Here is a 24363-nt window from a genome sequence, read left to right on the forward strand (position 1 = left end):
GTATAGCACTGGACTCGGTCGCTCTCAGGGCGCGTTTGTCTCAGGAGAGGATAGATTCCTTCCTGAAGTGTCTGGCATTGTTTCAACTGGGACGCAGGGTCCAGTACAAAATCTGCATGAGGGCAGCGGGACTCATGGCCTCGGCCATTTCCTTAGTGCGTCTGGGCAGACTACACATGCGGCCGTTTCAGAGATGGGTGGGCTCCCTCAGGATCCCGGCCACTCAGGGTTTTCGTCACGTGACAGTGTCCGCGGCGTGCATGCAATCCCTTCAACAGTGGAAAGTAGCTTCTTTCCTGTCGGAGGGCGTCCCGATGGGGAGGATCATCTCGAGGAAGATGACCACCACAGATGCCAGCCTGACAGGCTGGGGCGCAACATTCGAGGGCCGGATGGCCAGGGGTCTATGGGACCGCAGTATGAGGAAAGCACACATCAACTACTTGGAGCTGATGGCAGTCTTTCTGGCAGTAAAACATTTCAGGTCCCACATCGGTGGTTGTCACGTTCTGGTCAGGACAGACAATACCACGACCATGGCCTACATCAACAAGCAGGGAGGTCTGAAGTCTCCTACCTTAGATGGTCTGGCTCGGAGGCTGATACTGTGGTGCAACTTGCACCTGAAATCAATCAGCGCCTCTCATGTGCCTGGACTTCTGAACAGGGGAGCCGATCTTCTGTCCAGAGGCAGGACTCATTATTCGGACTGGTCTCTGCACCCCGGGGTCGCGGTCCAGATTTGGACCAGGTTCGGTCGGCCCCAGGTGGACCTCTTTGCCTCGGAGGAGAACGCGAAGTGCTCGCTGTTTTTCTCAATGAAAGGACAGGCTCCGCTGGGTTTGGACGCCCTGGCACACGAGTGGCCGGGGGGGCTACTTTATGCGTTCCCTCCGCTGGAGCTGATCCACCCCACTCTGGAACGGATCAGGCTCCGGGACCTGACGGTGCTGCTGGTGGCCCCAGCATGGGGCACGTGGAGGTCGGAGATAGCTCCCCTCCTATACGAGCGGCCTTGGCCCCTCCCGTTGCGAGAGGACCTGCTGCAGCAGGCGGGGGGCGAACTTCATCATCCCAGACCCGAATACCTAGCTCTGTGGGTCTGGCCCGTGAGAGGGCGAACTTGACTGCGACTGGACTTCCACCTAGGGTGGTAGCTACTATTCAGGCCGCTAGGGCACACTCCACTAGGTCTCTCTATGGAGCTAAGTGGGGCGTGTTCGAGGAGTGGTGTATGGAACAGTCCCCGGTTGTGGTCCCGTTCCAGGCGTCGGCCGCAGATATCATGACCTTCCTACAGGATAGGTTGGATCTTGGGAACGCTTTCTCCACGGTTAAAGTGTACTTGGCGGCCATTTCGGCCAACCATGTTGGTTTCCCCGATGGAAAAACCGCGGGGAAACAACCACTTGTGGGTCAGTTCATGAAGGGCGCGTTGCGTGAACGCCCTGTCTCAAGGTCTTTGTTTCCCACGTGGGACTTGGTCCTGGTGCTAGACTCACTCTCTCGTCCTCCTTTTGAACCTTTTGAGACGGTGGAACTGAAGTTCCTCGCGCTCAAGACGGTACTCTTGGTTGCGCTGACAACAGCGAAACGGGTGAGCGATATACATGCCCTCTCGGTGGTTCCGGAGTGCATGAGGTTTGCGGGTGATGGTAGTAGGGTTGTTCTAAAACCTAACCCGGCGTTCATCCCCAAGAACCACCTGACGGTGGTTGCGCCAACCGAGTTGGTGGCTTTTCACCCACCTCCGTTTGCCTCAGAGGAGGATCGGAGGCTGCACTGTCTTTGTCCAGTGAGAGCCTTGCGGCTGTATGTCCAGAGGACTGCGGCCGTGACTAAGGCGGTGACTAAGTCTACGCTTTCCCGTTGGATTGTGGAGGCTATTCGCCTGGCATACACCAGTAGGGGAGCCCCAGTGCCTGAGGGCCTGAGGGCGCACTCTACTAGGGGTGTGTCAGCGTCCTGGGCCCTCTGCAGAGGGGTGTCTATTCAGGACGTTTGTACTGCAGCGAGTTGGGCGTCGCCGTCGACTTTCGCTGCTTTCTACAGCCTGGACGTGGCGGCGTCTTCATTGGCGCACGCAGTCCTGGGTGTGGCTTCCACCTGAGGGTGGGTGGGTGCATGGAACCGCGGTAGTTTCTGTTCATGCCCCTGTGCCTTAGTGTAGGATAGGCCGATGTCTGGGCCTTAGATTTATAAGGCGGACTTCGGTCTGTCAGGGCCCTCCCCCCACTAGAATAGACAGGCTGTGCCTGCTTTTTAGTTTATAAGGCAGACCTTGGTCTGTCAGGGCCCCACTTTTCTCCTGTTCCGTGCCTTAGACCCGGTGGGTCTGTCGGCGCCTGGGTGGCAAGGGTCACGCCCCTCGGGGCGTGGCCCTGGCGCCCAGGGGAGGGCTGGGACAGCAGGTTGTGGTATCTCGATTCGTAGGTACATTCCGGGGGTTTATATCTCCCATAGTGAACAACGAGAGAAGCAATGCAACAAAACTATGGGTTACTTGCGTAACCCCGGTTTTGTAAATTGCGAACGAGTTGTTCACTAAAACACCCTTCTTTTTTGCTTGGCAGAAGGAAGCTGGTGTGTTAAGAGGATGACTTCCGCGTTCCTGCTCCTCATATGCCCTCGGGCGAGGAGGCTGCTGGGAAGCGACGAAAGGCCCATCGGGCCAAAAAGGGTTTCGGCCCTGAGGGAGTGAATGTGAAGCTTCTGTATCATCGCCGGAGGGCGCTGTTTCCCATAGTGAACAACTCGTTCGCAATTTACAAAACCGGGGTTACGCAAGTAACCCATAGTTCTTACTGCATTGGTTCTCAAAGTGGGGTTCAAGGACCCCCAGGGGTCTTGGGGTGGGGGGGGGGGAGTACCAGGGGATACCCAGCAAAATAAGTTAATATAGCGTCACAATCATGTTAACCACTTTAACCATATTTTATGCTTTGGCTATTCAAGAATAGCAGATCAACAAGCTCATAGCGCGGCACTCGAGCTTGTTGATCTGCTATTTTTGATTTGTGCAAATCTTTGAATATATATATTTTTAAAGCGATTTTTTTTTAACTCAAATCTTAGCCTTCTGGGGGTCCCTGGAACAAAATATTTTGAGATGGGGGTAATACACACACAATACAATTATCAATTTGGGGGTCCTTGACATGAAAAAGTTTGAGAACCACTGGTGTACTGTACCTGGACGGTGTAGCTCCCTACAGTGGTGGCTCTCCTGGACCGCGCGGGCCTAGAGCCCTGCCTCCCAGCCACCAGGAAGAGCTCCGCCAGCCGCTGCTCCATCAGGCTGGCAAAACTCTGGTAGTTGGCCTCCAGGGCTGAGCTGTCTACATCCTGGATGACTGTACGGTCAGACGAGGTAGAGAACAGAGTGTTAGGAGGGAGGGGAGAGGATGAAAGGATACAAGAGGAGGAGAAGTGTTTGGAAAGAGTGTGGGATAAGAGCAGATGTGTGCAGGTAGGAAGAGAGATTCAAGATGGCAGGAGGAGATGGAGAGGGATAAAGTGGAGAGGTGAGGAGAAAGTGGCTAAGCATCACATTAGAAACATAATTTATAAAACCTTTTAAAAATGTTTAAAACTCTTTTAATGCAGAATTATTTGTATTTGCTCTGTTGTTTATTACACAGATCTAACATGGGGTGCTCATAAACAAATGAGATGGTCTAAAATGTCATGTTATATGACAAGACTTTTTGCACATCCAAAATCGAACAAAGAAATCGAACTTGGTCGTTTGAATTTTTTTCCAAAGACGAGTATGCTGGAGAGCAGAGATCAGCCTGTGCAATGCGCTGACTGCGCACACGCACACGCACACGCACACACACACACACACACACACACACACACACACACACACACACACACACACACACACACACAATAGGAAACGATTTATTCACAGCCAAGCTTGATGTGATTTGAAGTGATCTCTCGCTCTGCTCCAGTCAGGAAGATGTGAATTATACATCAATAGGTTTTCCAGGGAACAGAGCAGCTATACTCACACATACAGAGTGGGAGAGACAGACAGTGATGGAGAAGAGAAGAGAAGAGAAGAGAAGAGAAGAGAAGAGAAGAGAAGAGAAGAGAAGAGAAGAGAAGAGAAGAGAAGAGAAGAGAAGAGAAGAGAAGAGAAGAGAAGAGAAGAGAAGAGAAGATGACAAATAAAATGTGGCACAGAAAGTGACTTCCATTCTGCTGAATTGCAGAACACTGAGCACTGAGTGCCAAGATGTTTAACTAACTGCTGTTTTGTCCAATCAATACAAGCCTTGATTACCCAACAATGCAGGTGTGTGCGTGTGTCTCTATGTGCGCATGTGCCGCATTACAGTACCTGTGATCACCCAGTAGTGCTTGGTTGCTGATGATGTGTTGAGATTATGGTACTCCAGGGCTGAAGACAGACAGGAAGAGAGAGAGAGAGAGAGAGAGAGAGAGAGAGAGAGAGAGAGAGAGAGAAAACAAGAAATGACAAAGTCATAATATACCCGCTTGCGGCAGGCTGTTTTTGCCCCAATCTGCAGCACAAAATGTAAAAGTTGTCATCAAAATAAAATCTCAGCCATTCGAATGCAACAAAAATAACTCCACAGAGGTTCATTGGTTGGCTACCAATATAAAGTGTGTGTGTGTGTGTGTGTGTGGTGAGTACAATATCAATGATAGTGAAAATAATTGATCTACAATCTGACAGATCTGCTATTTTCACCAGCTGATATAGTTACTTCATAATGTAGCCTACCCTTAGCCAAGTCAAAACTACAGTGTTTCACTTAGAAATGTATGAACAACAAAAATTACGAGACACACACACACACACCCAGGAGGACTGGTTGATAGTGTTGTATGCATTGTTCCTGGACAAAAGACCGGTGGTGACCAGTTAGTATTCATTAATGTATGAAAGAAATAAACTATTTTCACAATAAACTAAGTGAGTCCATAGAATACAGGTAGCATAAGGGCAGTCATGTTAAAAACATCAACAGTGGTGGAAAAAGTACTGTAATGTTTTACTTAAATAAAAGTATCAATACTGCAATGTAACCCTAACCCTTTATAAAAGTGAAGCGCACAACGTGTCTTTTGATTTCACTGTTTGAAACAGCTAGGCTTGAGTTGTAATGCATAACTGCAAGTTTGCCCTTTTCACTACTGGCTTAAATGAATGAAAAACCCAAATGGGTCCATTTGTTTCATTAATGTCTTTTGTAAATGAAGTATTCAATAAAACGTCATAATAAAAAATAGCAGATGTACAAGCTCACAAGGCGGCGATGCGTTGTGAGCTTGTAGATCTGCTTTTTTCTGATGAAATGCAGCTGATTTTAGCGTCATACCTTACATGAAAAATGTTGCTACAGTAACCTTGGTTGTAGTGTGTAGTCATTCATTTGTAAATAGGGCAGTCATGTTAAAAACAGCAACAGTGGTGGGAGAAGAACTCGTACTAGTGTTGCCATGTATACTAATTACCGCCGTCCGAGTTATGTACCGATAGGCACAGAATAGTAAATGATGTTGTGGGGACTGCGTTTGCCCCAACTCGTTTCACTCAACTCGCCGGTCTCTCCCCGCACCCGCCCCGCCCCCCCGCTACTGAGACCGGGGGTAAAAAGGCAGGTCGCGTGAAAGACAGTATTATGTTGAGAAAATATGAAGTCATTACAGCACCATAACATGGTGAATAAATTTTGTTTTGGGATGTACAATACATGAAAATTACGAGAGTAATAACGCGACTTGCGTCGATAACTAATGGGGAGCGGACAGTAGCGCGCTTGGCTAAAAACAGTTAGTTAGTAACATCATACAAGCTAACTATTAGCCAAATTCGGCTAGCGCTCGGAGGACTGCATAGTCCCATAGCTTGGGAGGACGAGGCCGCCCGTTCAGAGTATGGGAAAGTATCCCATTGGCTTAAACGACAGCCAATGACGCAAATCTGTCGAACAAATCTGTCGAATGCAAATTTATCTGTCGAATGATGAGTCGTAGGTCTGCCTCTGCATAGACCCGCCAGCTTTCAGCAAGCGGGTAAAAATGCAGAGAGGAGAGCAGTAACAGATTTGTCCATTTGTTATATTAGACACTGGCAGATTCCATTGTCAACCTTGTCTGCTTGTTTGGCGCCTCACTGTCTAGTTCCTTTGTCCATCTACACCACCTTCCCCTAAGCCTTTTTGTCTGTTTTCCCCCCTTTTTTTAGACTGTTTGTCTAAGTTCCTCTTTCTCCGTATGTCAACCTGTCTACAGTACCTGTCACCCTATTCGCCATCTCTCCAAAAATATCTGTCGTTCCTAAATGCCGTTCTCTCTCTGCCTGTATTCCTTTCCTCCTATCTCTCGCGGTGCCAAACAACCTCCCTGTTCATCTGTGTGTCCACCCGCCTGTCTCACTTTCTCTCCTGTCTTCCCTCATTTGAAGTTATACCTGTTTTACCATCTGTCTGCCTCTGCATTTATCCTCCAACCTGGCTATCAGCCCAGTTGTTGTAAGTAAAAAGTAAGTAATGACATTGCAGTAGTTGTTGTTATGCAGGTATTATCTGGGTAGATCAAGGGGGGTTCCCAAACGTTGCCACTAAGGGCCCCCAAAAAGCAAAGCCTCTGTCTGTGGCCCCCCTATAACGAAATACGGTATCCAAAAAAATGTTTTAAAATGTTTTAAAGTTCAAAGTGGTTAAACTGGAACAACAATTGTATGAATTCTGAATTCCTCAAGGTCGGGTATATCACTCAGGAAAGGAAGGAGGTGTGACACTGTCATGCTTATATAAAACAAGACAGGGTCTAATAATTACAGTCGTAATGATGTTGACATCATATTGATCAGGGACTTAACCAAAAATGGATTGACAGCAGGATTATGAACAAAATATTCCAAGTTATACAACAATTGCAATGTAATTATAGTAATTTGCCATATGTTATGTCTACTGTACAACATGTAGGCAATTATACAATTAAGTGGGTGCTTCTGTGCAAACATTAAGCATATAATAAACAGCCAGACTATGAGAGGAGAGGATGAAGGGAAAAACCTCAGGCTGTCATATATGTTGCTACATTGGCCATTGGGTATACTCACTTCTAATGTGCACACCAATTAGTGTCATAAATACACATTTTTCAAAAATCTAAGTTTCGTATCCTCTCTCTTCTCGTCTCTGCCTACACGCATGCACACACACACACACGCACACACACACACACACACACACACACACACACACACACACACACACACACACACACACACACACACACACACACACACACACACACACACACACACACACACACACACACACACACACACACACCCACACACACACACACAGGTGCGTCCATGCGTGCGTGTGTGCGTGTTCAATCTAAGCCTATTATATATGCATATGTACATGTGTATAGTATGATGTGGGTTAGTGTACAGGTATGCGCTTGTCTGTATAGCACACGCACTGTATAGTGAAGGAAATCAGTATTTTCTGGAGAAGCTTTCAAACTAGTATGTGCATCAGTAGGCCTAATAAATCAGGTAATAAGAATTCACTGGTTTAAAAAAAAATCTGCATATGCATGCAGAATCACAGATTCATAAACAATGCACAAGACATGCATGTTTAACCATTCTCTTGCTGGCAGACTACTAAAGTTGTAGGTAAGTCATCACAATGTGTTAATTATGTCGGGATTTCTTGGAAGGAAACAGTTGTTGCTCACAGAAACAAGGGTCTTGGATGACAACAAAGACAGGCAAGATAGTGCGAGATGGGATGTTTACCCCCTTTGGGTGTTGGCAGCACACATAGATGCTTATCTGAACCATCCCAGCTAAAATTAGTTAATTCAGAGGACATGGACCGTGGACTGTGGACTGCCCAAGGCGCAATTCAGCTGATAGATGTACAGCTGTTTTCCACTCTGAAATTTCACAGATGGCATCTCATGAAGTAGAAACAGTGCTGTTTTAGCTCATGTGCTAAAATGCAGGCCTGTGACCTCAGTTTCTCAAGTCTTATACTGTAAATCCATGAATATACACAAACTAGAACGGGGCATTCCGTTGAGTGCATGTCTGTGCCAGGGTGGGTTGTCTATCCAGGACTGTGTAAGTCATAAATGGCAGCCATCAGGACCCGAGGGAAGATGTGGGGAAATAGTGTTTCTGCAGCATATGGTTCAACTTTTCCCATTCGTGGCACCACCTACGGGCATAACTGAAAGTGCTTTTGGAGGGGCTGTCTATAGAGGTTCCTCAACATGTCATTCCAATTTAGGGTTGATTGGATGTTTCCTCTATGATATATGCCATGTTTTATTAAAAAATTAAATAAGCCAATTACAGGCAAATAAGGATGGAATATTGAAAACCTGTTTGACGATCATTGTCATATGAGTCCCGAGATCATGCGTGCCTAATTTGGTGGGGAAAAAAATAATCAAACAGCGACATTTAGTCGCTGAATGTGGCACCCCTAATGGGTCTCAGGGAAATTGCATTTGTCTCTGTGCTGCTTAGAGGCCCCTCAATATCTGATACCAGCCCAGTAGCCTTGTGGTTAGAGTGTCTACCCTGAGATTGGGAGGATGGGGTTCAGTTATATGGTCTGGAGCCAGGCTAGTTCAGTTCCCCAGCCAGGTCATACCAAAGACTATAAAAATGGAACCTAATGCCTCCCTGCTTGGCACTCAGCATCAAGGGTTGGATTGGGGGTAAGTCCCTGCCGGTGTACTTGTACATCATGGCTGGGGGATGTACTTGTACATCAAGCTAAAATGTAAAGGATAGTAGACCAGTTTAGCTCAAGGGCCAATCCAAAAAGTATAACCGACTGTACTGTTTATGGCAGAGAAAGAAAATAAAGCAAACAGTTGTGCTTTGCTGTCTGCTGTTCACCATGCAGCATCCACAATATGTGTACACAGAGATCAGCTTGATGTCAGATATATCCTGGAGGCAGGCAGCAAAATACTCTGGAAGCCTTCTGTAGGTTACACAACATATTATCATGATTTCTCCTTTTGTGAAGCAGGTCAAAGATAAAGTACACAATGTCATGAATCCTGCATTGCCCTGCCGTGTTCTCAACACGTCTCAACAATCAATGCTGCATAGTGCATACACATTCCTCTAACATGGTCTCCAGAACCACAGCTGTTACCTAAAAAAGACCCAATTAAAATGAATAGAAGATGCTATTCAGTCCTTTGGCAGTCCATTTCTGCCATAATGCAGGCCATTTCATTTTTGTTCAGTGGCAGAAATAGGATTCCATACAATAGCGTGTATCAGGCAGACATGTGTCTATAGAAGCTATTGGGGAAGACAATAATGTGCTACATTGAAAGAAAATGCTTTTTCAGATATAATATCATCGGTATGCACTGGTCCTCTTTCCTGGGCCTCAGGGGGAGGGATTGGAGAGTGGTGGGGTGAAGCAGACCGTATCCTTGTGTGCCAAGGAGCTGTTGAATGCTTTAAAAAAAATATATATATATATTCTTTGGCAGTTTTGCTTTATTAGATAGTAGGCCTATAGTCGACAGACAGGAAAGGTTGAGAAAGAGGGGAAATCCACAGGTCTACAGCTGGAATTGAACCAGGGATGTTGAGTTGTAGTCGACACAGTCCAGTCACTTAGTGGTACACCCCTTAATTCAAAATGTTAAGCAACACGGGTAGCCCTGGAGCTATTAGTAAGGAAAAGAACAATGGCCCTTTATAATCATCTTACACATAACATTTGACTTAAACCAACTACTTAAATCGACTACTTCTCGGCCTGGGGCCCATGACCCACCTATTTCCAACACATTTTGCTAGTCTAGGATGGCTCAGGGTAGAAGACAGGGTTGAGCAATTAAAAATAGGTTTGGTTTTCAAGATAGTCAATACCCTCATATCTGACTAACTACCTAAAAAAAAGTGAGCGACACCCACAGCCACAATAGAGGGAGCGACAACAACGATCTGGTACCACCCACCTATAGAACAAACATGGGTAAATTATCTTTCTACTGCACTGCCACCAAAGTGTGGAATGCCCTGACACCATCCGTTAAAAAATGTGGATCACTGGCTTCCTTCAAAACAGGCCTGAAGTCTCACTTCTCCCATAGAAAGGTGATGGCAGTCACTGCCTACACCCCCCCCCCCTTTCTACATATAGTGTTTTATATTCGTTTATGATATTGTATTTTGGTGTTTTTTTTGTGCTACCGGTATGTTGATGAAATGAATATAGGACCACAATGGAAGTCTCCATGCGGGACTTTTTTGTGTTATCCTTTTAGCCCAAATGTATGACTGTACCCCGTGGCCAAATTTCTGTCTAAAGTATTCGATCAATCAATCAAACCACGTCGATTAGAATACCCATGGTAAAACAAGGGGGACACACTCTTCTTCAAAAACAGTTAAAAGTTAAAGTATGACACAGATTTTTACATCTATTTACATCACGTTTGGAGTAGAGGCGTTAATCACATCAGAACATCAGATAGATTATTATCACTATGTTAGTTATTGCACTTCAATATTAAAGTAGAGGTTGGAACTTATTCGGCTGGACTTCATTTGACTGCTGGGGGGGGGGGGGGGGGGTCAGAATAATCATCATCAAAGGATAATGTGTGGCTAAGCTCCTGTGCTCCATAACAACAAGTAAAACTGTTCAAGTAGCCAGCATTGTCTAAAACCCTCGCTCTTTGGACAGGAACGGATACTCGAACTTAAAAGTAGGACCCAAAAGCAGGAACTCAAAAACCCTGGAAAACCAAACTCAGGATACTCAGGAGACTTTGCTGAAACAAACAGTACACTACACACACACGCAGGCACGACACTGAACTACAATAACACATAACACAACATAACCATCCTCAAAATCAACCAAAGTGAAGAGAACAGTAAACAGAACACACTTGGACAGATCAGTCCCTTGAGCTTGTTAGCCAACTCGGCTCAGCTGGCACCCAGGGCACAGGGAGGGGGGTGGGGAGAGTGGCAGCGGGGAATCAGGAGAGAGGCCAAACATTTTGTGCACTCAATAAAAAAGAAAAAGAAAGTCATTTCTAAAGACCTATGTTGTTACTTGTGACCATTGTACAAACTCTAGTAATGGCATTACGGAAATTATTGGAAAATTGCTGTGTTGCCATGGCAAAATTCTGGATTTTTAAGTGACAATTAACAGTGAATTTAAGTACTTTCCGGCTTGTCTTATGCATACAAATTATGCAAATCATGAAGTCCTCATGTTCATTAATTCACTCATATCATTTGTTATTTGAACTTAACGATTAATGATGCTGTCAGTGATTTCCTCTGAGGAGGCAGCAGTGACACAGCTTGAGCACATATGTACAGTATTGTACACTACAACATCCTGAGTGTTTATTTAACTCTGGGAGTTCAAATGGACTGTTATGAGTCAATTCATACACTCACAGGGGAAAATTCACAAAAGAATTGTATGGCTTTTGCTGTAAAACTCAATATTTTGCAGTGTAGAACAGTATGTATGTGTGGGCTAGAAAGAGGAAGAGGATAGGTTGTGTTTAAACTGTACTGTACCAAAGGGTGAGGTAAATGATCACTACTCCCTTAGAAAGGTGATCACCCCCCCCCCTTTTTCTACTTACATATAGTGTTTTATATTTGTGATGATATTGGTTTTTGGTGTATTTTTATTATGTTGCTGAATTGAATATATAGGACCTCAATGGAAACAAGTCCACCAGGACTTTTTTGTGTAAATCCTTTTAGACCAAGTGTATGACTGTACTCGTACTGTTTGCATTTTCTGTCTAATAAGATATTCAATCAATCAATCAATACACAGTATGACTGTAGCAAAATAAACAACCTGTGAGGTTGGATCCAAGGTTGGTGTTTTAATATAAATAGTTACAGTACTACCAACCAACTCCGACAAATGCTCTATCCGTTCTCAATCTAGTCTCATCATAACTCCGAATTAATTTAACTCTATAATAAAAAATAGTCTACAGTATGTATCTTTCTTCAGAGAAAAAACAAAGAAATCAACATCTGAAAAATTCAAAGTCAACCCAGAGTGCAATGCGGGAGTACTTACGCTCGGCGATGAGGAGGGGTGGGTAGAAGAGGAAGTATCCCACCAGCTCAGCAGTCAGCTGGTTGAGGAGGCCACTGGAGATGGTTCCGTTGAGAATTGCATCCTGGTTTCGCACCACGTACACCAGAGATACTGATGGAGAATCAGTCTCCTGGGACACACTCTGGATCTGAGAACACGCACGCACGCACGCACACACACACACACACACACACACACACAGGTAGACGTGCATATGTATCATGAACACTGGCAGACACATACCGCACATACACGCTTACGGAAATATTCCCTCCCTAAATCTCCCTAAATTGAGCCATTAAATGGTTCCAGATACTGTACAGTGTGACAGGTTCAATGAACAACGCTTTTTAAGTCTACAGTATAATAAGGCACATTGCACTACAAAATAATGTGTCTGAGTCACCATAATAAAAGGGATAGCATGAGATATGAGGCATTCCAATCACATTTCTCCATGAGCATAAATATTTCAGAGGATGAATTATGAATGACCCCTATATCTGTCTGTTGGGCCTGCTGAGACCTAGTTTATGATTATGATGGTATATGCATGAATATCCTGCCGTCATGGGAGCACCTCAACAGTCAGACAGAGGCGGGGGGGGGGTTATAAAGAAAGGGGAGAGGAAGAGAGAGACAGATGAGAAATGATAAGAAAACTGAAAGAGATGACATACATAGCATAGCACACTGGGATATTATGGCATTAAATGGGTAGGCTTGATGTCCCCTGAAACAACCAATTTTAGCATGGCATTAATCATAACATGGTAATTAAAGCAATACATCGCTATAATTCTACACCTAAGCCCTCCTTTATAGCATTTATGGCCACACACACTGCCTAATGTTTGCTTTTTGCCATCAATAATGCAGTACATTTGGATTTGTCTTTTAATTTTGCAGTAAATTAAAGTCAAATTACAAAGTTGGTCTGCTTGACAAAGATGCCCTAAATTATTCTATTTATAGCGGTGAATTAGCAATGAAACCAATATTCCCTGTATCGTTTATGTGTTTTTTTTTCTTGTAGGATGAGACCAGTTTTAATAATTCAGCTACAAACGCAGAAAGGTACATGTACATTCAGTAGAGTGCGTGTAGTCTGTCTGCGGCCTGTGATGACTATGTATTGGGGTTGGGCATGTGTAACGGAAGGAGCAGTAGGGGGAAGGGATATAATAAGGTTAGACAGTATGGAAACAAACATTTGGACCCATCGAAAGGCAAACTCAAAATCCAGACGTAGCATACACAGACCAGACTCCACAGGGGTCCGAGCAGACTAAAATGTAGTAGTGGACTTCAACATACATCTGTGCAAAGCTCAATGTGGCCACGTGTCCGTAATGTTCAGGTACCTGTGTTATGCATCATGCATGACTGTTTTACACCAAAATGCACTATTGCAGTGAAAAACTGTTTTAGTTGACCTGTCTTTAGACTTGGCAAATGTAATGAGCTTTTGCATTTTAACTTGCAATTGCTCAGAAAGTATAGGACCTTACATAGTGATCGTTATACACTTACCTCACCAATAATACCAACATTTCTTCAAAACTAATGTTGGTGTGACCAAAACGCAAGTTTGACGAGTTTGCATTTCAGTCTGGAGTCTTGGCTTGTGTGCTGGCATAGCCTACTGTTTCATGCCTGCAGTGTTGCAGGAAACCTGTAACTGGCTAGAAGTGTAGATGCAAACTGGACTGCACTGTGTTCTGTTGGTTCTGTTGCCGCACGTAAGAGAGATCTCGGCAACGAGATTCCGCCACAACAAAATGCACACTGGACTGACAGCATTGCTCAAGCAGCACGTGAATAAATGATAGGGTATGCTTTATTAAACATCGCAGATTTATCTTGTCGAGAGACAACGATCAAAGGAACCGCAGCAGCATCGTTGATCTAATGAAAAGCAAAATAGGACCTCTGCAGCCTACTAAAAGAGAATGCTGTCAATTCCAACAACATTTCCAAATTAGTACCAAACTATCAAATCAAGTAAGAACAAAATGCAACAATGTAAGCCTATCCTGATAGTAGGCTTTCCGTTGTACGTCTCTTTGTCTCTTTTCCTGTGTACAATGTGTTTTTAAGCCTGTAAAATGAGAAATATCCTCTGGGCTACAGCAGGTTAACAAAATGTGATAAATTAGGCCTACAGGTCGAATATGACATCAAGGCATTTAATAACAAATGCTATTTTTGGCCAATGGAATGGATCGAATGGATTCCAAGATTGCCTTACTCTTGACTGCCTCTATTTTGCAGTACCTGTCCAGAACCTTTGAACAGAGACTGGTCAATATAATAAATAGAAATATGGTATATACAGTCATTGCAAACCACAGTCAGTTGCTACACTAAAAGAGATAATGATGAACACATACAGTACCTCAACAGTCAATCTGTTATAGGTTTCCAATACTTTGTCCTGGGCTTCCTCAAAGGCATTCTCCAGCCTCTGCTCCAACATCTGGGCAAAGCTGCAGGAGTAGATGTGGTCTGTCGGACCAACAAACCTCAACACTGGGGGGGGGAAAAGAGTGGAAATAAAAGTAAGCAACAGACAGGAGTGTCAGGGTGGTGTACCTGCTCACTTATTGTAAATTGTGGCTTTGACTTTGTCCCTGCCCTCTTGCAGTCTCACCAATGCACTCACTCTCTCTTCCCGTGGGTCTCCTTTGCCAAATGGAAATAGTGACCCTGGTTGTTGAGGTGCATTCACATTGGGTGCTACACTATTTTAATTTTTCTATTAACTCTTTGACTGCGGACGACGCGATAACGCGTCAAGTGCTACTTTGTCCAGTTGGCCGTCGACGCGCTCGACGCGCTGGACGCGCGTTCATTGTTTAATCTCTGATTGCGCTATGCTGCTTAATATTCAATGTTATTCTCGAGTTCCACTTACTTCACGGACATCTGCATCCGGTTTCATGACCTGGATTCCGTTTCCGGTTTTTGATTCTTTTCCCCAGTCATTTTCGTCCAAAATAGGTAAATAAACGGTCTTTCACACGGTATAACGGACAAACGGACAGTTTCTCTTCTATAATCTATGGTCTGGGTGACGATCAGTCATCGCCGTCGTCTATCACATCGTAATTTTGGCGATCAAAACAATCTGGGACGACGTCACTTCCGTTTTCATGTTTTTCCCTGTCTAATCTATCAAGAAGGGTGAGAGAGTCCCAACGACCTGATCAAGCAGTCATGTGCTGCTCCCTAGTGGCGGATTTGTGCTGGGTCTTTACATTATGTCCCCTTAAATTATTTTCATGAGAAAAATTCAAAATATAAAAATAAAAAAACACGAAAATTGCTGGCACTGGGGGAGTACTTTATGAAAATACTCTGGCAGTCAAAGAGTTAAGAGTAGCCAATAATTTTTACCCCCTTCTTTCTCCCCAATTTAGTCATTAGTCTTTGCCAATTAATTCCCCCCCACACACATTTCTGGGTTGTCACTGCTGCTGTATCCCACTGACTCACCGGCCAGTGAGGAGCCCCCACCCCGAAGGACGTAGGGCCTTCATCCCACTCCTCCCACCCAACACTCCCCGCTGACAGGTGCCACCCCAGCCCATAGGAGTACGTACAATGCCCCCGCCCGGCTTCCCTAACCCCAATTGTGTTCGCATAGACACCCGACAAAGTCCGATGCACCACGATGGATTCAAACCTACAACCTCCGTGGTGGTGGGCGCCACCCGAGCACTTACACTATTTTTATTTTGAGTGACAAGATGAAATATTAAGTCAATGATGGGTGGTACATGTTCCTGATATGTCAGGAGTCCAGTCTGTTCCTATTCACCCATTTGCCAGAGAAGCTTGCAGCTTACAATGAGAAACCGAAAACACACAGACAAGTCATAATCCTCGCATATTGTAACCACATCGGGTGGTCTAGGCTCTACTCTAGAGGAGTAAAGTTGACTCCATAGAAGAATGGAAAACAGAAAAAAGTATCAAAATCATGGCACTGAGTTGCAAAAGATTCATTATGCATTACAAATTATTCAGAAATTGGATTTTGGTGAAATTATGGTATGAGACATTATGAGTTTGGGGCGGCCATAGCTTAGTGGGTAGAGAGGCCATATGGTAATCAGAATGTCACCAGTTCATCGTGTCATCAGTGCCCATACCCTAGGTGGGGTTGGTGAAAGGGCCTTTCTTTGTGGAGTTTGTATGTTCTCCCCGTGTCCCTCACAAAAAAACATGCATTAATCCTGGTCTCTATACTGCCTCCCCCTGGTCAGCCGGGGCGCCTGGTGGAGGGGAAAGGAACTGATTGGAATAACGTGTTCCTTAACGCGCTACGTAGGTGAAGGACGTGAGGGAAGCATGAGCTCAGTTCGGGGCTCTCCCCAGGCTGGCAGAGGGAGAGTAGCGCCCAGGATTACAGTTTAGGCAATTGGCACTGGGTGAAAAAATTGGTTTCAAAAATCGCTTCTCAGTGTCTCTGAGCAAAACACTAAAGTGCTCCCCATCATCATGACCATCTGAGCAGCCATCAGCTGGGTGAAGCTGAAACAGAATTTCCCCGGCGAGATTAATAAGGTTTACAAACCCCAAAAAAAGAGTTGAATTCAAGGCTCAAATCTTTAATAATTCAGTGTTACCACAGAAAAATCTGTTAAAGTTTCTCTGGTTAGTTGAACAAAACTAATTATCTTTTTTATTATGGATGAATATAATTTTCCTGTTGACTATTTTAGTTTAAACATTTTGCTGAGTAAAATCTGCCTATCCAATTTGGGGGCAGTCCAATTATGTGTGAGCAGTCATGCTGAAATCTGATTCTGAATAACTTTCTTTGGTAATAAAAAGGCAGCTTTTAGCTTTACCTTGCTCTGCAGTCTCAGGAGTTAGTTTAGGCACTTGGTGTGATTGCTGAGCAAGGAGAGGTGATGAGTATAGGAGGATTTCCATATTTGGTATGTGTTCTTCCATTTCCCTCATCTGTCTCTTTTTTCTTGTCAGCTCTGTCCAAGTATATTATATTCTCAAGGTCACTTTGCATCCCTTTCTGTCTCACCCTCTCTGTCACTCTGTGCCCTCAAGGCTGTTTTATACTCGTAAGACAAGTGACTGTCCACATCATCCGGAATCCATGTATAAAATGAACATAAAACAGCCTTAAGCCATGATAGCCTACTCTTTTTTTCCTCCTTTCTCACTCCCCCTCCATTTTGAATTATGTCATTTGATCCTACACAGTAATCTTTGTGCTGTTCCGTTCTCCAACCTTGCTCTCTCACAGTGACCTTCTGTTATGGCACTGATTGATTTAATCTGACTGGATTGGAAACGGATATAAAAAATAATAGCATACAATTCAATACTGGAGAATGGATTAAGCATGTTGACCCCATATGTCTTCACCTGTCTTGAGCTGCAGATGCACGCTTGGGACAGGCATCCAGGTTGCCACGGGAACCAGCACAGCTCTTACCAATGGCGTGTGCTGCCTGATGTCTGAAAGCAGCTTGTCAAAGCCATAAACGTTAAGGGCCTCAACCACGATGGAGGAGATGTACACCGTTTTACCACTTGCCACATAGTATCCCAGTGTCACGTTATAGGGACTGCATTCGTCTCGCTCCACCTATAAGACAGAGAGAGAGAGAGAGAGAGAGAGAGAGAGAGAGAGGGAGGAAGGAGAGGAGGGGAGGGGAGGAAGAGAGATAGATAGAGATTAGATAAAGGCAAAAAGACACAGAGTAGATTGTCTGTAATGTTCACTGTACTACTGTATAAAACTGGAGACGAAGCATGATAATCAAAATGAGTTTTAAAGCATTTCAGTTCTCTCTAGAATATGAGCAATTATGGTTTCTGCACATTCTGAATACAAATGGATCATAGAGTCTATGAATATTTATAATCCCTTCTTTCCCCAATCTGCCTTGAGGGCGAAATTCAGTGTTAGCCCTGAATAGTCATGAATCTGACTAAACATGTTGTGAAAGATTCCGATAAACAATTGCTGTGCGTCAAGGCTAGTATTTCTGGAGCTGTACGTCGCCCACTCGCCGTTACCCTCTACCCTGAGAGAGCTGGGCTAGCTTCAGCCACTCTTGGAACAGCTGTTGCTCTTGTTGCTATGCTCTCCCCTCCCTCCATTCCCCTCCTCTCCTCTCTCCCCCCCACACCCCCTCCCCCCTCTCCTCTCCTCTCCTCTCCTCTCCTCTCCCCTCATCTCCTCTCCTCTCCCCTCCCCTCCCCTCCCCTCCTCTCCCAGCTGAATGTTAAAAGCTCCACTATAGCTGTCATTCCTGTCATTGCTTTGATCACATTACCTCATTATGTCCTCATCCTTGCCAACAGAAATTCAACAAAATGTGCTTATTATTCAGGAACCATTTCTAGCAGCCAAGTTTATGTTTTAAGGGCTGTCCACACCAAGAACGATAACTATAAAGATAACTATATTGCTTTAAAAATTGTTCTAACTCAAGTGGATAGCGGAGTCCACACCACAACTATAACAAAAATGGCACTGATGAATGATACCCTTGGGATCACTTTCAGAGCTATTTATTGAACGATAGGAACACTGCCAGTATCTATTGTTATAGTTATCTTACAGTAGTTATGTGGACAGTTTAGCGCCAATTCGTGAGTAGATGAATTCAGATGGATTTTGATTGAAACGGAACAGCTCACCTCACCTCATCAAAAATAGCCAATCTACAATTTCACAGCGTGTTGCATTGCGATGCATAGTGAGCTGGTATATTGGCTATTGCCGAATGTTTCTCCCAGAGTAGGTATAATAGGGTTCAAGTGGCTACAAAAACAAACGGATAGAAATAGAAGAAAGAAAAAAACAGACAGCAGACCGACATGGCGAGGAGAGGCAGGGAAGAGAGAGATAGAGAGGTAGCATGGCGCAAGAAAGGCAGGGGGAGAGATAGAGAGGCAGGCTGGCACAAGGGGCACACAAACATTCAAAAGAGACAGGCAGGCTGGCAGGAAATCGATAGACACACTGAGGCAGCCAACAGATAGCAAGTTAGAGATGGAGAAACAGAGTATTACTTGACATGTAAAGTAAGGAGACTGAGAGAGGTGTGTGTGTGTGTGTGTGTGTGTGTGTGTGTGTGTGTGTGTGTGTGTGTGTGTGTGTGTGTGTGTGTGTGTGTGTGTGTGTGTGTGTGTGTGTGTGTGTGTGTGTGTGTGTGTGTGTGTGTGTGTGTGTGTGTGTGTGTGTGTGTGCCTGGATCTGTAGAGAGATAGAGAGAGAGGCGAGTGGGAGTAAGAGAGGTGGAGAGTGATAGATATAGAGGAAGTAGGAAAAGTCTACATGAGGACAAACAAGGACAAATAAAGGCAGTCAAAAAAGTGAGAGCAGCTCAATTAAGTCTTCCCCTGACTCTACAGGAGCGATAAAAAATATAATCTATTCTCAAGTGTCAAGTCAAGTGTTACTACATTAGTCATCTCATACTTTCATACTTTAGTTAGGAGGTAAATGAGGGGGGAGGTGAGGGGGGATGAATATTGAAGATAACATAACTCATAGGAAAGAGATCGCTCTGGAATAAATACCAGTGTGGTGGTAAAACAACATAGTGGACGTTATTGAAAGCTGATCTTCAGTGTTATCCCTCACATTTATGCATCAAGAAGGCACAGATCTGCTACCAACCAAATTAGTCAAAGCCTGTCTAGCTTGCCGTTTAGCAGAAATGGAAATTCCAAAAATAATATTTTAAATATATTTTAAAATATATTTTCGTGAACGGAAATGACAAACAGATGACAATTTCCTGTGTACAACTTTTGTGTGGCTTGAGAGACTATTAATCAGGAAATGCTCAGTACCATATAGTATTGTAAAACCACAGACAGTGGTCCAAGTCCAAGTGAAACATTTTTTTTTGTTTGTTTTGTTTTGAAAACTCCAATCTAGACCTCGACCCACCTGCAGGTAGGCGGACGAAAAGCATGGCTATTGGTTACTCAATAAGAACAGCACCACAGGCAACTGACCTGTGCGTGGGCATTGGTATCGTTAAGGGCTCTCTGCAGGGCATGGCTCAGACCTCTAGCCAGGTTCTGTTTCAGGATCAGGTCCAGTCGGTTTCTACGCAGCTGGATGGAAAGAACTGGAGAAGGATATATAAAGATATTATATAAGCTTGATGCACGCACACAGCTCCCCCTGGACTATATATGGCCTCTGAGCACTAATTAATTACAGTATAATTAGAGACTTGCAATCAAAATCTCCCAGTACCTGTTCTGACCCAATACTTCTCGGTGATGTTGCAGGGTACGGCACTCTCCTCTGCACTTGTGCTGGACGGAGGCTGTGTTGTAGTGGCTGGAGGTAACGTGGTTGGGACTGGCACTATCAAAGTGGTTGTGATCACTGGTGTAGTGGTGGTGGTAGTCGTAGAAGTTGTGGTAGTAGTTGCAGGTGTAGTAGTTGTAGTAGTAGTGGTGGTGGTGGTGGTAGGAACAGTTGTGGTGGTAGTAGGAACAGTTGTGGTGGTAGTAGGAACAGTTGTGGTGGTAGTAGGTGCTACAGTAGTAGTACTGGTAGTAGAAGTAGTAGTGGCAGCAGTAGTAGTAGTAGCAGTTGTACTACTACTAGTAGTAGTAGTATTATCAGGTTCAGTGTTAATGGTGATGCTAGGCTGACTTGCAGCCGCCACCGTTGGTCTGAGGCTAGTAGTTTGTTGTGTGGAATTAGTAGCTGCAGTAGGAGTTGCTATGGTCGAGGTGTTCGTCGGTGTTGTTACAGCGCTCCTAGTGGTCTCCGCCTGTGTTGTCAACGGCTGAGCATCGCTCATGTTGGCCGTGGTAGTTGAGGGCGTGGTTATAGTCACAGGTGTCAGCTGGAGGCTGTCACTGGTCACAGTGTCCTGGCCGGCGGTGTGCACGACGTGCGACGCTACGGCGGAGCCAGGCGGCGTGCGCTCTGTCGCCGCAGCGGACGAACCTGGAGTTGGGGCTGTCACGATTACACATTTAAGTTGACGATTAATTGTCACAGAAAATAATTGCGATTAACAATTTAATTGTGTTTTTGGCGTTGGACATTGGAACACAGGAATCACAACTTTCATTTCTGTTTGGTATTTAGGCTTCATGATCACAAATTGCACAGGGCAGATATGACAAATGACGTAAAGAAGAAATTACTCACACATTTAATAATGTTTCAAATATTTTTGAAAAAACAAAACAAAATTATGAAAATTTTTCTACATGGAAACAATTCTGACGATTAAGCAAAATAATTGCGATTATCTCAAATAATTGCGATTATCTCAAATGATTGTGATTAGGCGATTATGTAATAATTGTGAGAGGCCTACCTGGAGTGTGCACGGACGTGGTGACGGGAGGCAGAGGCGGGAGCGTGGCAGTGGCCGGAGATGTGGGAGTCGGCCGAGAGGCGTTTCTGGAGCGCACGGGCGCAGTGGTGTTCCACTGCGTGGAGAAGGGGCTGGTAACGTTGTCGGGAAGCGTGATGTCGTGGTCGCCTGGTGTGATCAGAAGAGCTGCAGGGACGGTGGGCAGGTCCCAGGCTGGCAGGTTGCTGCTCACGAACTCCTCTGTAGGGAGGCCAACATTTGGGTATTAAAACATATTGTATTGATCATATCGTTGCTGTCGGGCAGAAACCTTGTTTATTATAAACTGGCCACTGCCGGGTGCGGCAGTGGCTTAGGGGCTAAATAATTACTACATTGGTTCCACTGGAGCACGGATTATTTTTTCCATTTCCTGAAAAGCAACGGTTTTGTAGCGGTTGGACAAGGTTTCCACCCAACAGCGACAATATGTGGAGTGATCAATGTATTATGTTTTAACAAGGGAGCTGCTATGACACAGAATATCTTGTTTTCCCCAATATCGTGTGTTTTAACAAGGGAGATGGTACTGTATGACACATGATATCTTGTTTTCCTCACATCTTGCCTCATGTATCTAGTCAACAAGAGATGACGTCAATAATTTCAGCTAACAAGGCTGAGGTCATGTGCGATACAATAAGAGATCAAATTGTTTGGGATGTAAACTGCTTGCACAAAACTTAGTACATATATAGCAACAATGATGAAGAAAAGGTGAAGAGGAGTATGAGGATGATGGTGGTGATGATGTTAATGATGATGATGGTGAGAATGATGATGATTATGATGATATTTATGATGATGATGATGATGATAATGATGATGATGATGATGATGATGATCATGATACTGATGATGATGATGATGATGATGATGATGGCGATGATGATGATGATGACGACGATGATGATGACGATGATGATGATGATGAGGATGAGGATGAGGATGAGGATGAGGATGAGGATGATGTTGATGACTGGTAGGGACAGCTTTGACAGCTACAACTAATTCAAAGAGAGACACATTTAACAGTAATATTTGGAACATAAAATCATTTCAACAAACTGAGATATAAAATCATATCTCTACATAGTGGACCATACCAGTACCAAAGCTGGAGCTGGTGTTGGAGCTGGAAGCGTTGTTGCCAGCAACATCCAGAGAGACGGTGTCTGATCCTGTTATCTGATTGTCTCTGCTGATGGCCGAGTAAGAGGAGGGCGACGAAGAGGCGGAGGGTGAAGACGAGCCTTTGGACAGGGCAGAGGACGAGGATGACTTAGTCAATGATGAAGATTTTGACATTTTGGTCCAGGAAGCTTTAGACAGCAGCCCCAATGGCTTCCTCACGGCCAGTGCCGGTAGTTCTGACGGCTCTGCCTTGGCCAGCATTGTGAGGACTGAAGAGAAGGCAGCCTGCTCTCTGTGGGTCTCTCGCTGCCCCAGGAGCCCCCGGGGCCCCAGTTGCCTGAGCCAGGCAGCCGGGTCCCTAGACATATTTGGCGGGTCAAATCCCTCGGTAACCACCGGCCTCCAGTTGGCCCCTACTTCGGCCCAGGCCCCGGTTCCACTTGCGATCCCACTCTGAGCAAACACTTTGCCCTCGGCTCCACCTCGGACTCCCGCTCCAGTTTCGGCCCAAACCGCTGTTCTGGCCTCAGCCGAAACTTTGCCCTCGGGCCAAACTCGGGTTCCAGCTCCCGGAAAAGCATCAGCTCCATTGTTGGCTGCGGGATGAGCCAAAGCATCGCCCGCAGCCCAGTGTGTGTCCACGGTGCCTGGATTCACTTTGGAGGACACTGCGGGGTCCTGAGGCAAGGTGGCGTGCTTTGATGACTCACGATGACCTCTCTCATCTGGAAAACACGTGTGACAGAGAGAAAGAGAGAGGATTCATTGAAAGAGAAAACGAAAACAAGGGAAAAGAGTGAGAAAGGAAGACAGAAATACGGAAAGACGTGGAAGAAACAAGATGTGGAAATTGAGTTTAATTATGAGTGGAGAGCAGCATTATTATTCGGAAGGGTTGAAACATGGCTGCAACCGACTGGATGATGACTGCTTTGACTACTTGTCCCTCTGTGCACATGAGTCCACGCACGCAATATGAAGGAGACTTTGTTATGGTTCTGCAATGCAGTTTTTTTTTAAGCAATTTTTTTTTACCCCTTTTTTACCCCAATTTAGTCGTTATGCCAATGAATTCCTCCCCACACACATGTCTGTGTGTTGTCACTGCTGTTGTATCTTATTGGCTCACCTGCCAGTGAGGAGCCCCCACCGGGAGGACGTCGCAGAGCCTTCGTTCTACTCCTCCCAACAAACACTCCTGACAGGTGCCGTTCCAAACACGTAGGAGTACGTGCTGTGACAAATATAACCCTCGCCGCCCCGGCTTCCCTCCCCCAACCACGGGCCAATTAGACCCTCGACCAAGCCGGATGCACCGTGGTGATTCGAACCCCAAGACTCTGCGGTGGTGGGCAGGTACTTATACCACTGCCCTCCCCAAACTGGAGATCGTCTTCAGTTTCTATTGAGCGTAGTGTTCAGAGACTTGTGAGCCTACATGCCCAGATGCTCACCGATTCACAAACACACAAAAATCTCTCTCTCTCTCTCTCTCTCTCTCTCTCTCTCTCTCTCTCTCTCTCTCTCCTCTCTCTCTCGGCCATCCAAAGGGATAAAGGACCCTAAAACTGTGACTGTGGAAAAACTGTATTAATCTGTGAAGTAGGTCACTTATGTTTTTAGAGGATAAAGCATAGGGAATTAATTTAGAGTACATAAACTAGGACACACACAGTGTGCCCTAATCAGCTGTGGTTTCA

The 24363-nt window shown here is 45.0% G+C and overlaps 1 protein-coding gene across 1 annotated transcript in view; it reads right to left on the reverse strand.

Annotated features, from left to right (window-relative positions):
* kiaa1549la (KIAA1549-like a) overlaps window positions 1–24363 on the reverse strand; it is a 104619-nt gene that overhangs the window by 34675 nt on the left and 45581 nt on the right. Inside the window, exons 2-11 of the mRNA XM_080438154.1 lie at window positions 22636–23388; window positions 21491–21730; window positions 20912–21123; window positions 20404–20746; window positions 20157–20272; window positions 17544–17766; window positions 14545–14678; window positions 12126–12294; window positions 4355–4414; window positions 3193–3353 (exon numbers count right to left, since the gene is read on the reverse strand). Of these exons, the coding sequence (XP_080294280.1) occupies window positions 3193–3353; window positions 4355–4414; window positions 12126–12294; window positions 14545–14678; window positions 17544–17766; window positions 20157–20272; window positions 20404–20746; window positions 20912–21123; window positions 21491–21730; window positions 22636–23388 (2411 nt within the window). The remainder of the gene's footprint in view (window positions 1–3192; window positions 3354–4354; window positions 4415–12125; window positions 12295–14544; window positions 14679–17543; window positions 17767–20156; window positions 20273–20403; window positions 20747–20911; window positions 21124–21490; window positions 21731–22635; window positions 23389–24363) is intronic.

This window comes from Gymnoscopelus braueri (assembly GCF_963280865.1).
Source record: "Gymnoscopelus braueri genome assembly, chromosome: 9".
Taxonomy (NCBI): Eukaryota; Metazoa; Chordata; class Actinopteri; order Myctophiformes; family Myctophidae; genus Gymnoscopelus; species Gymnoscopelus braueri.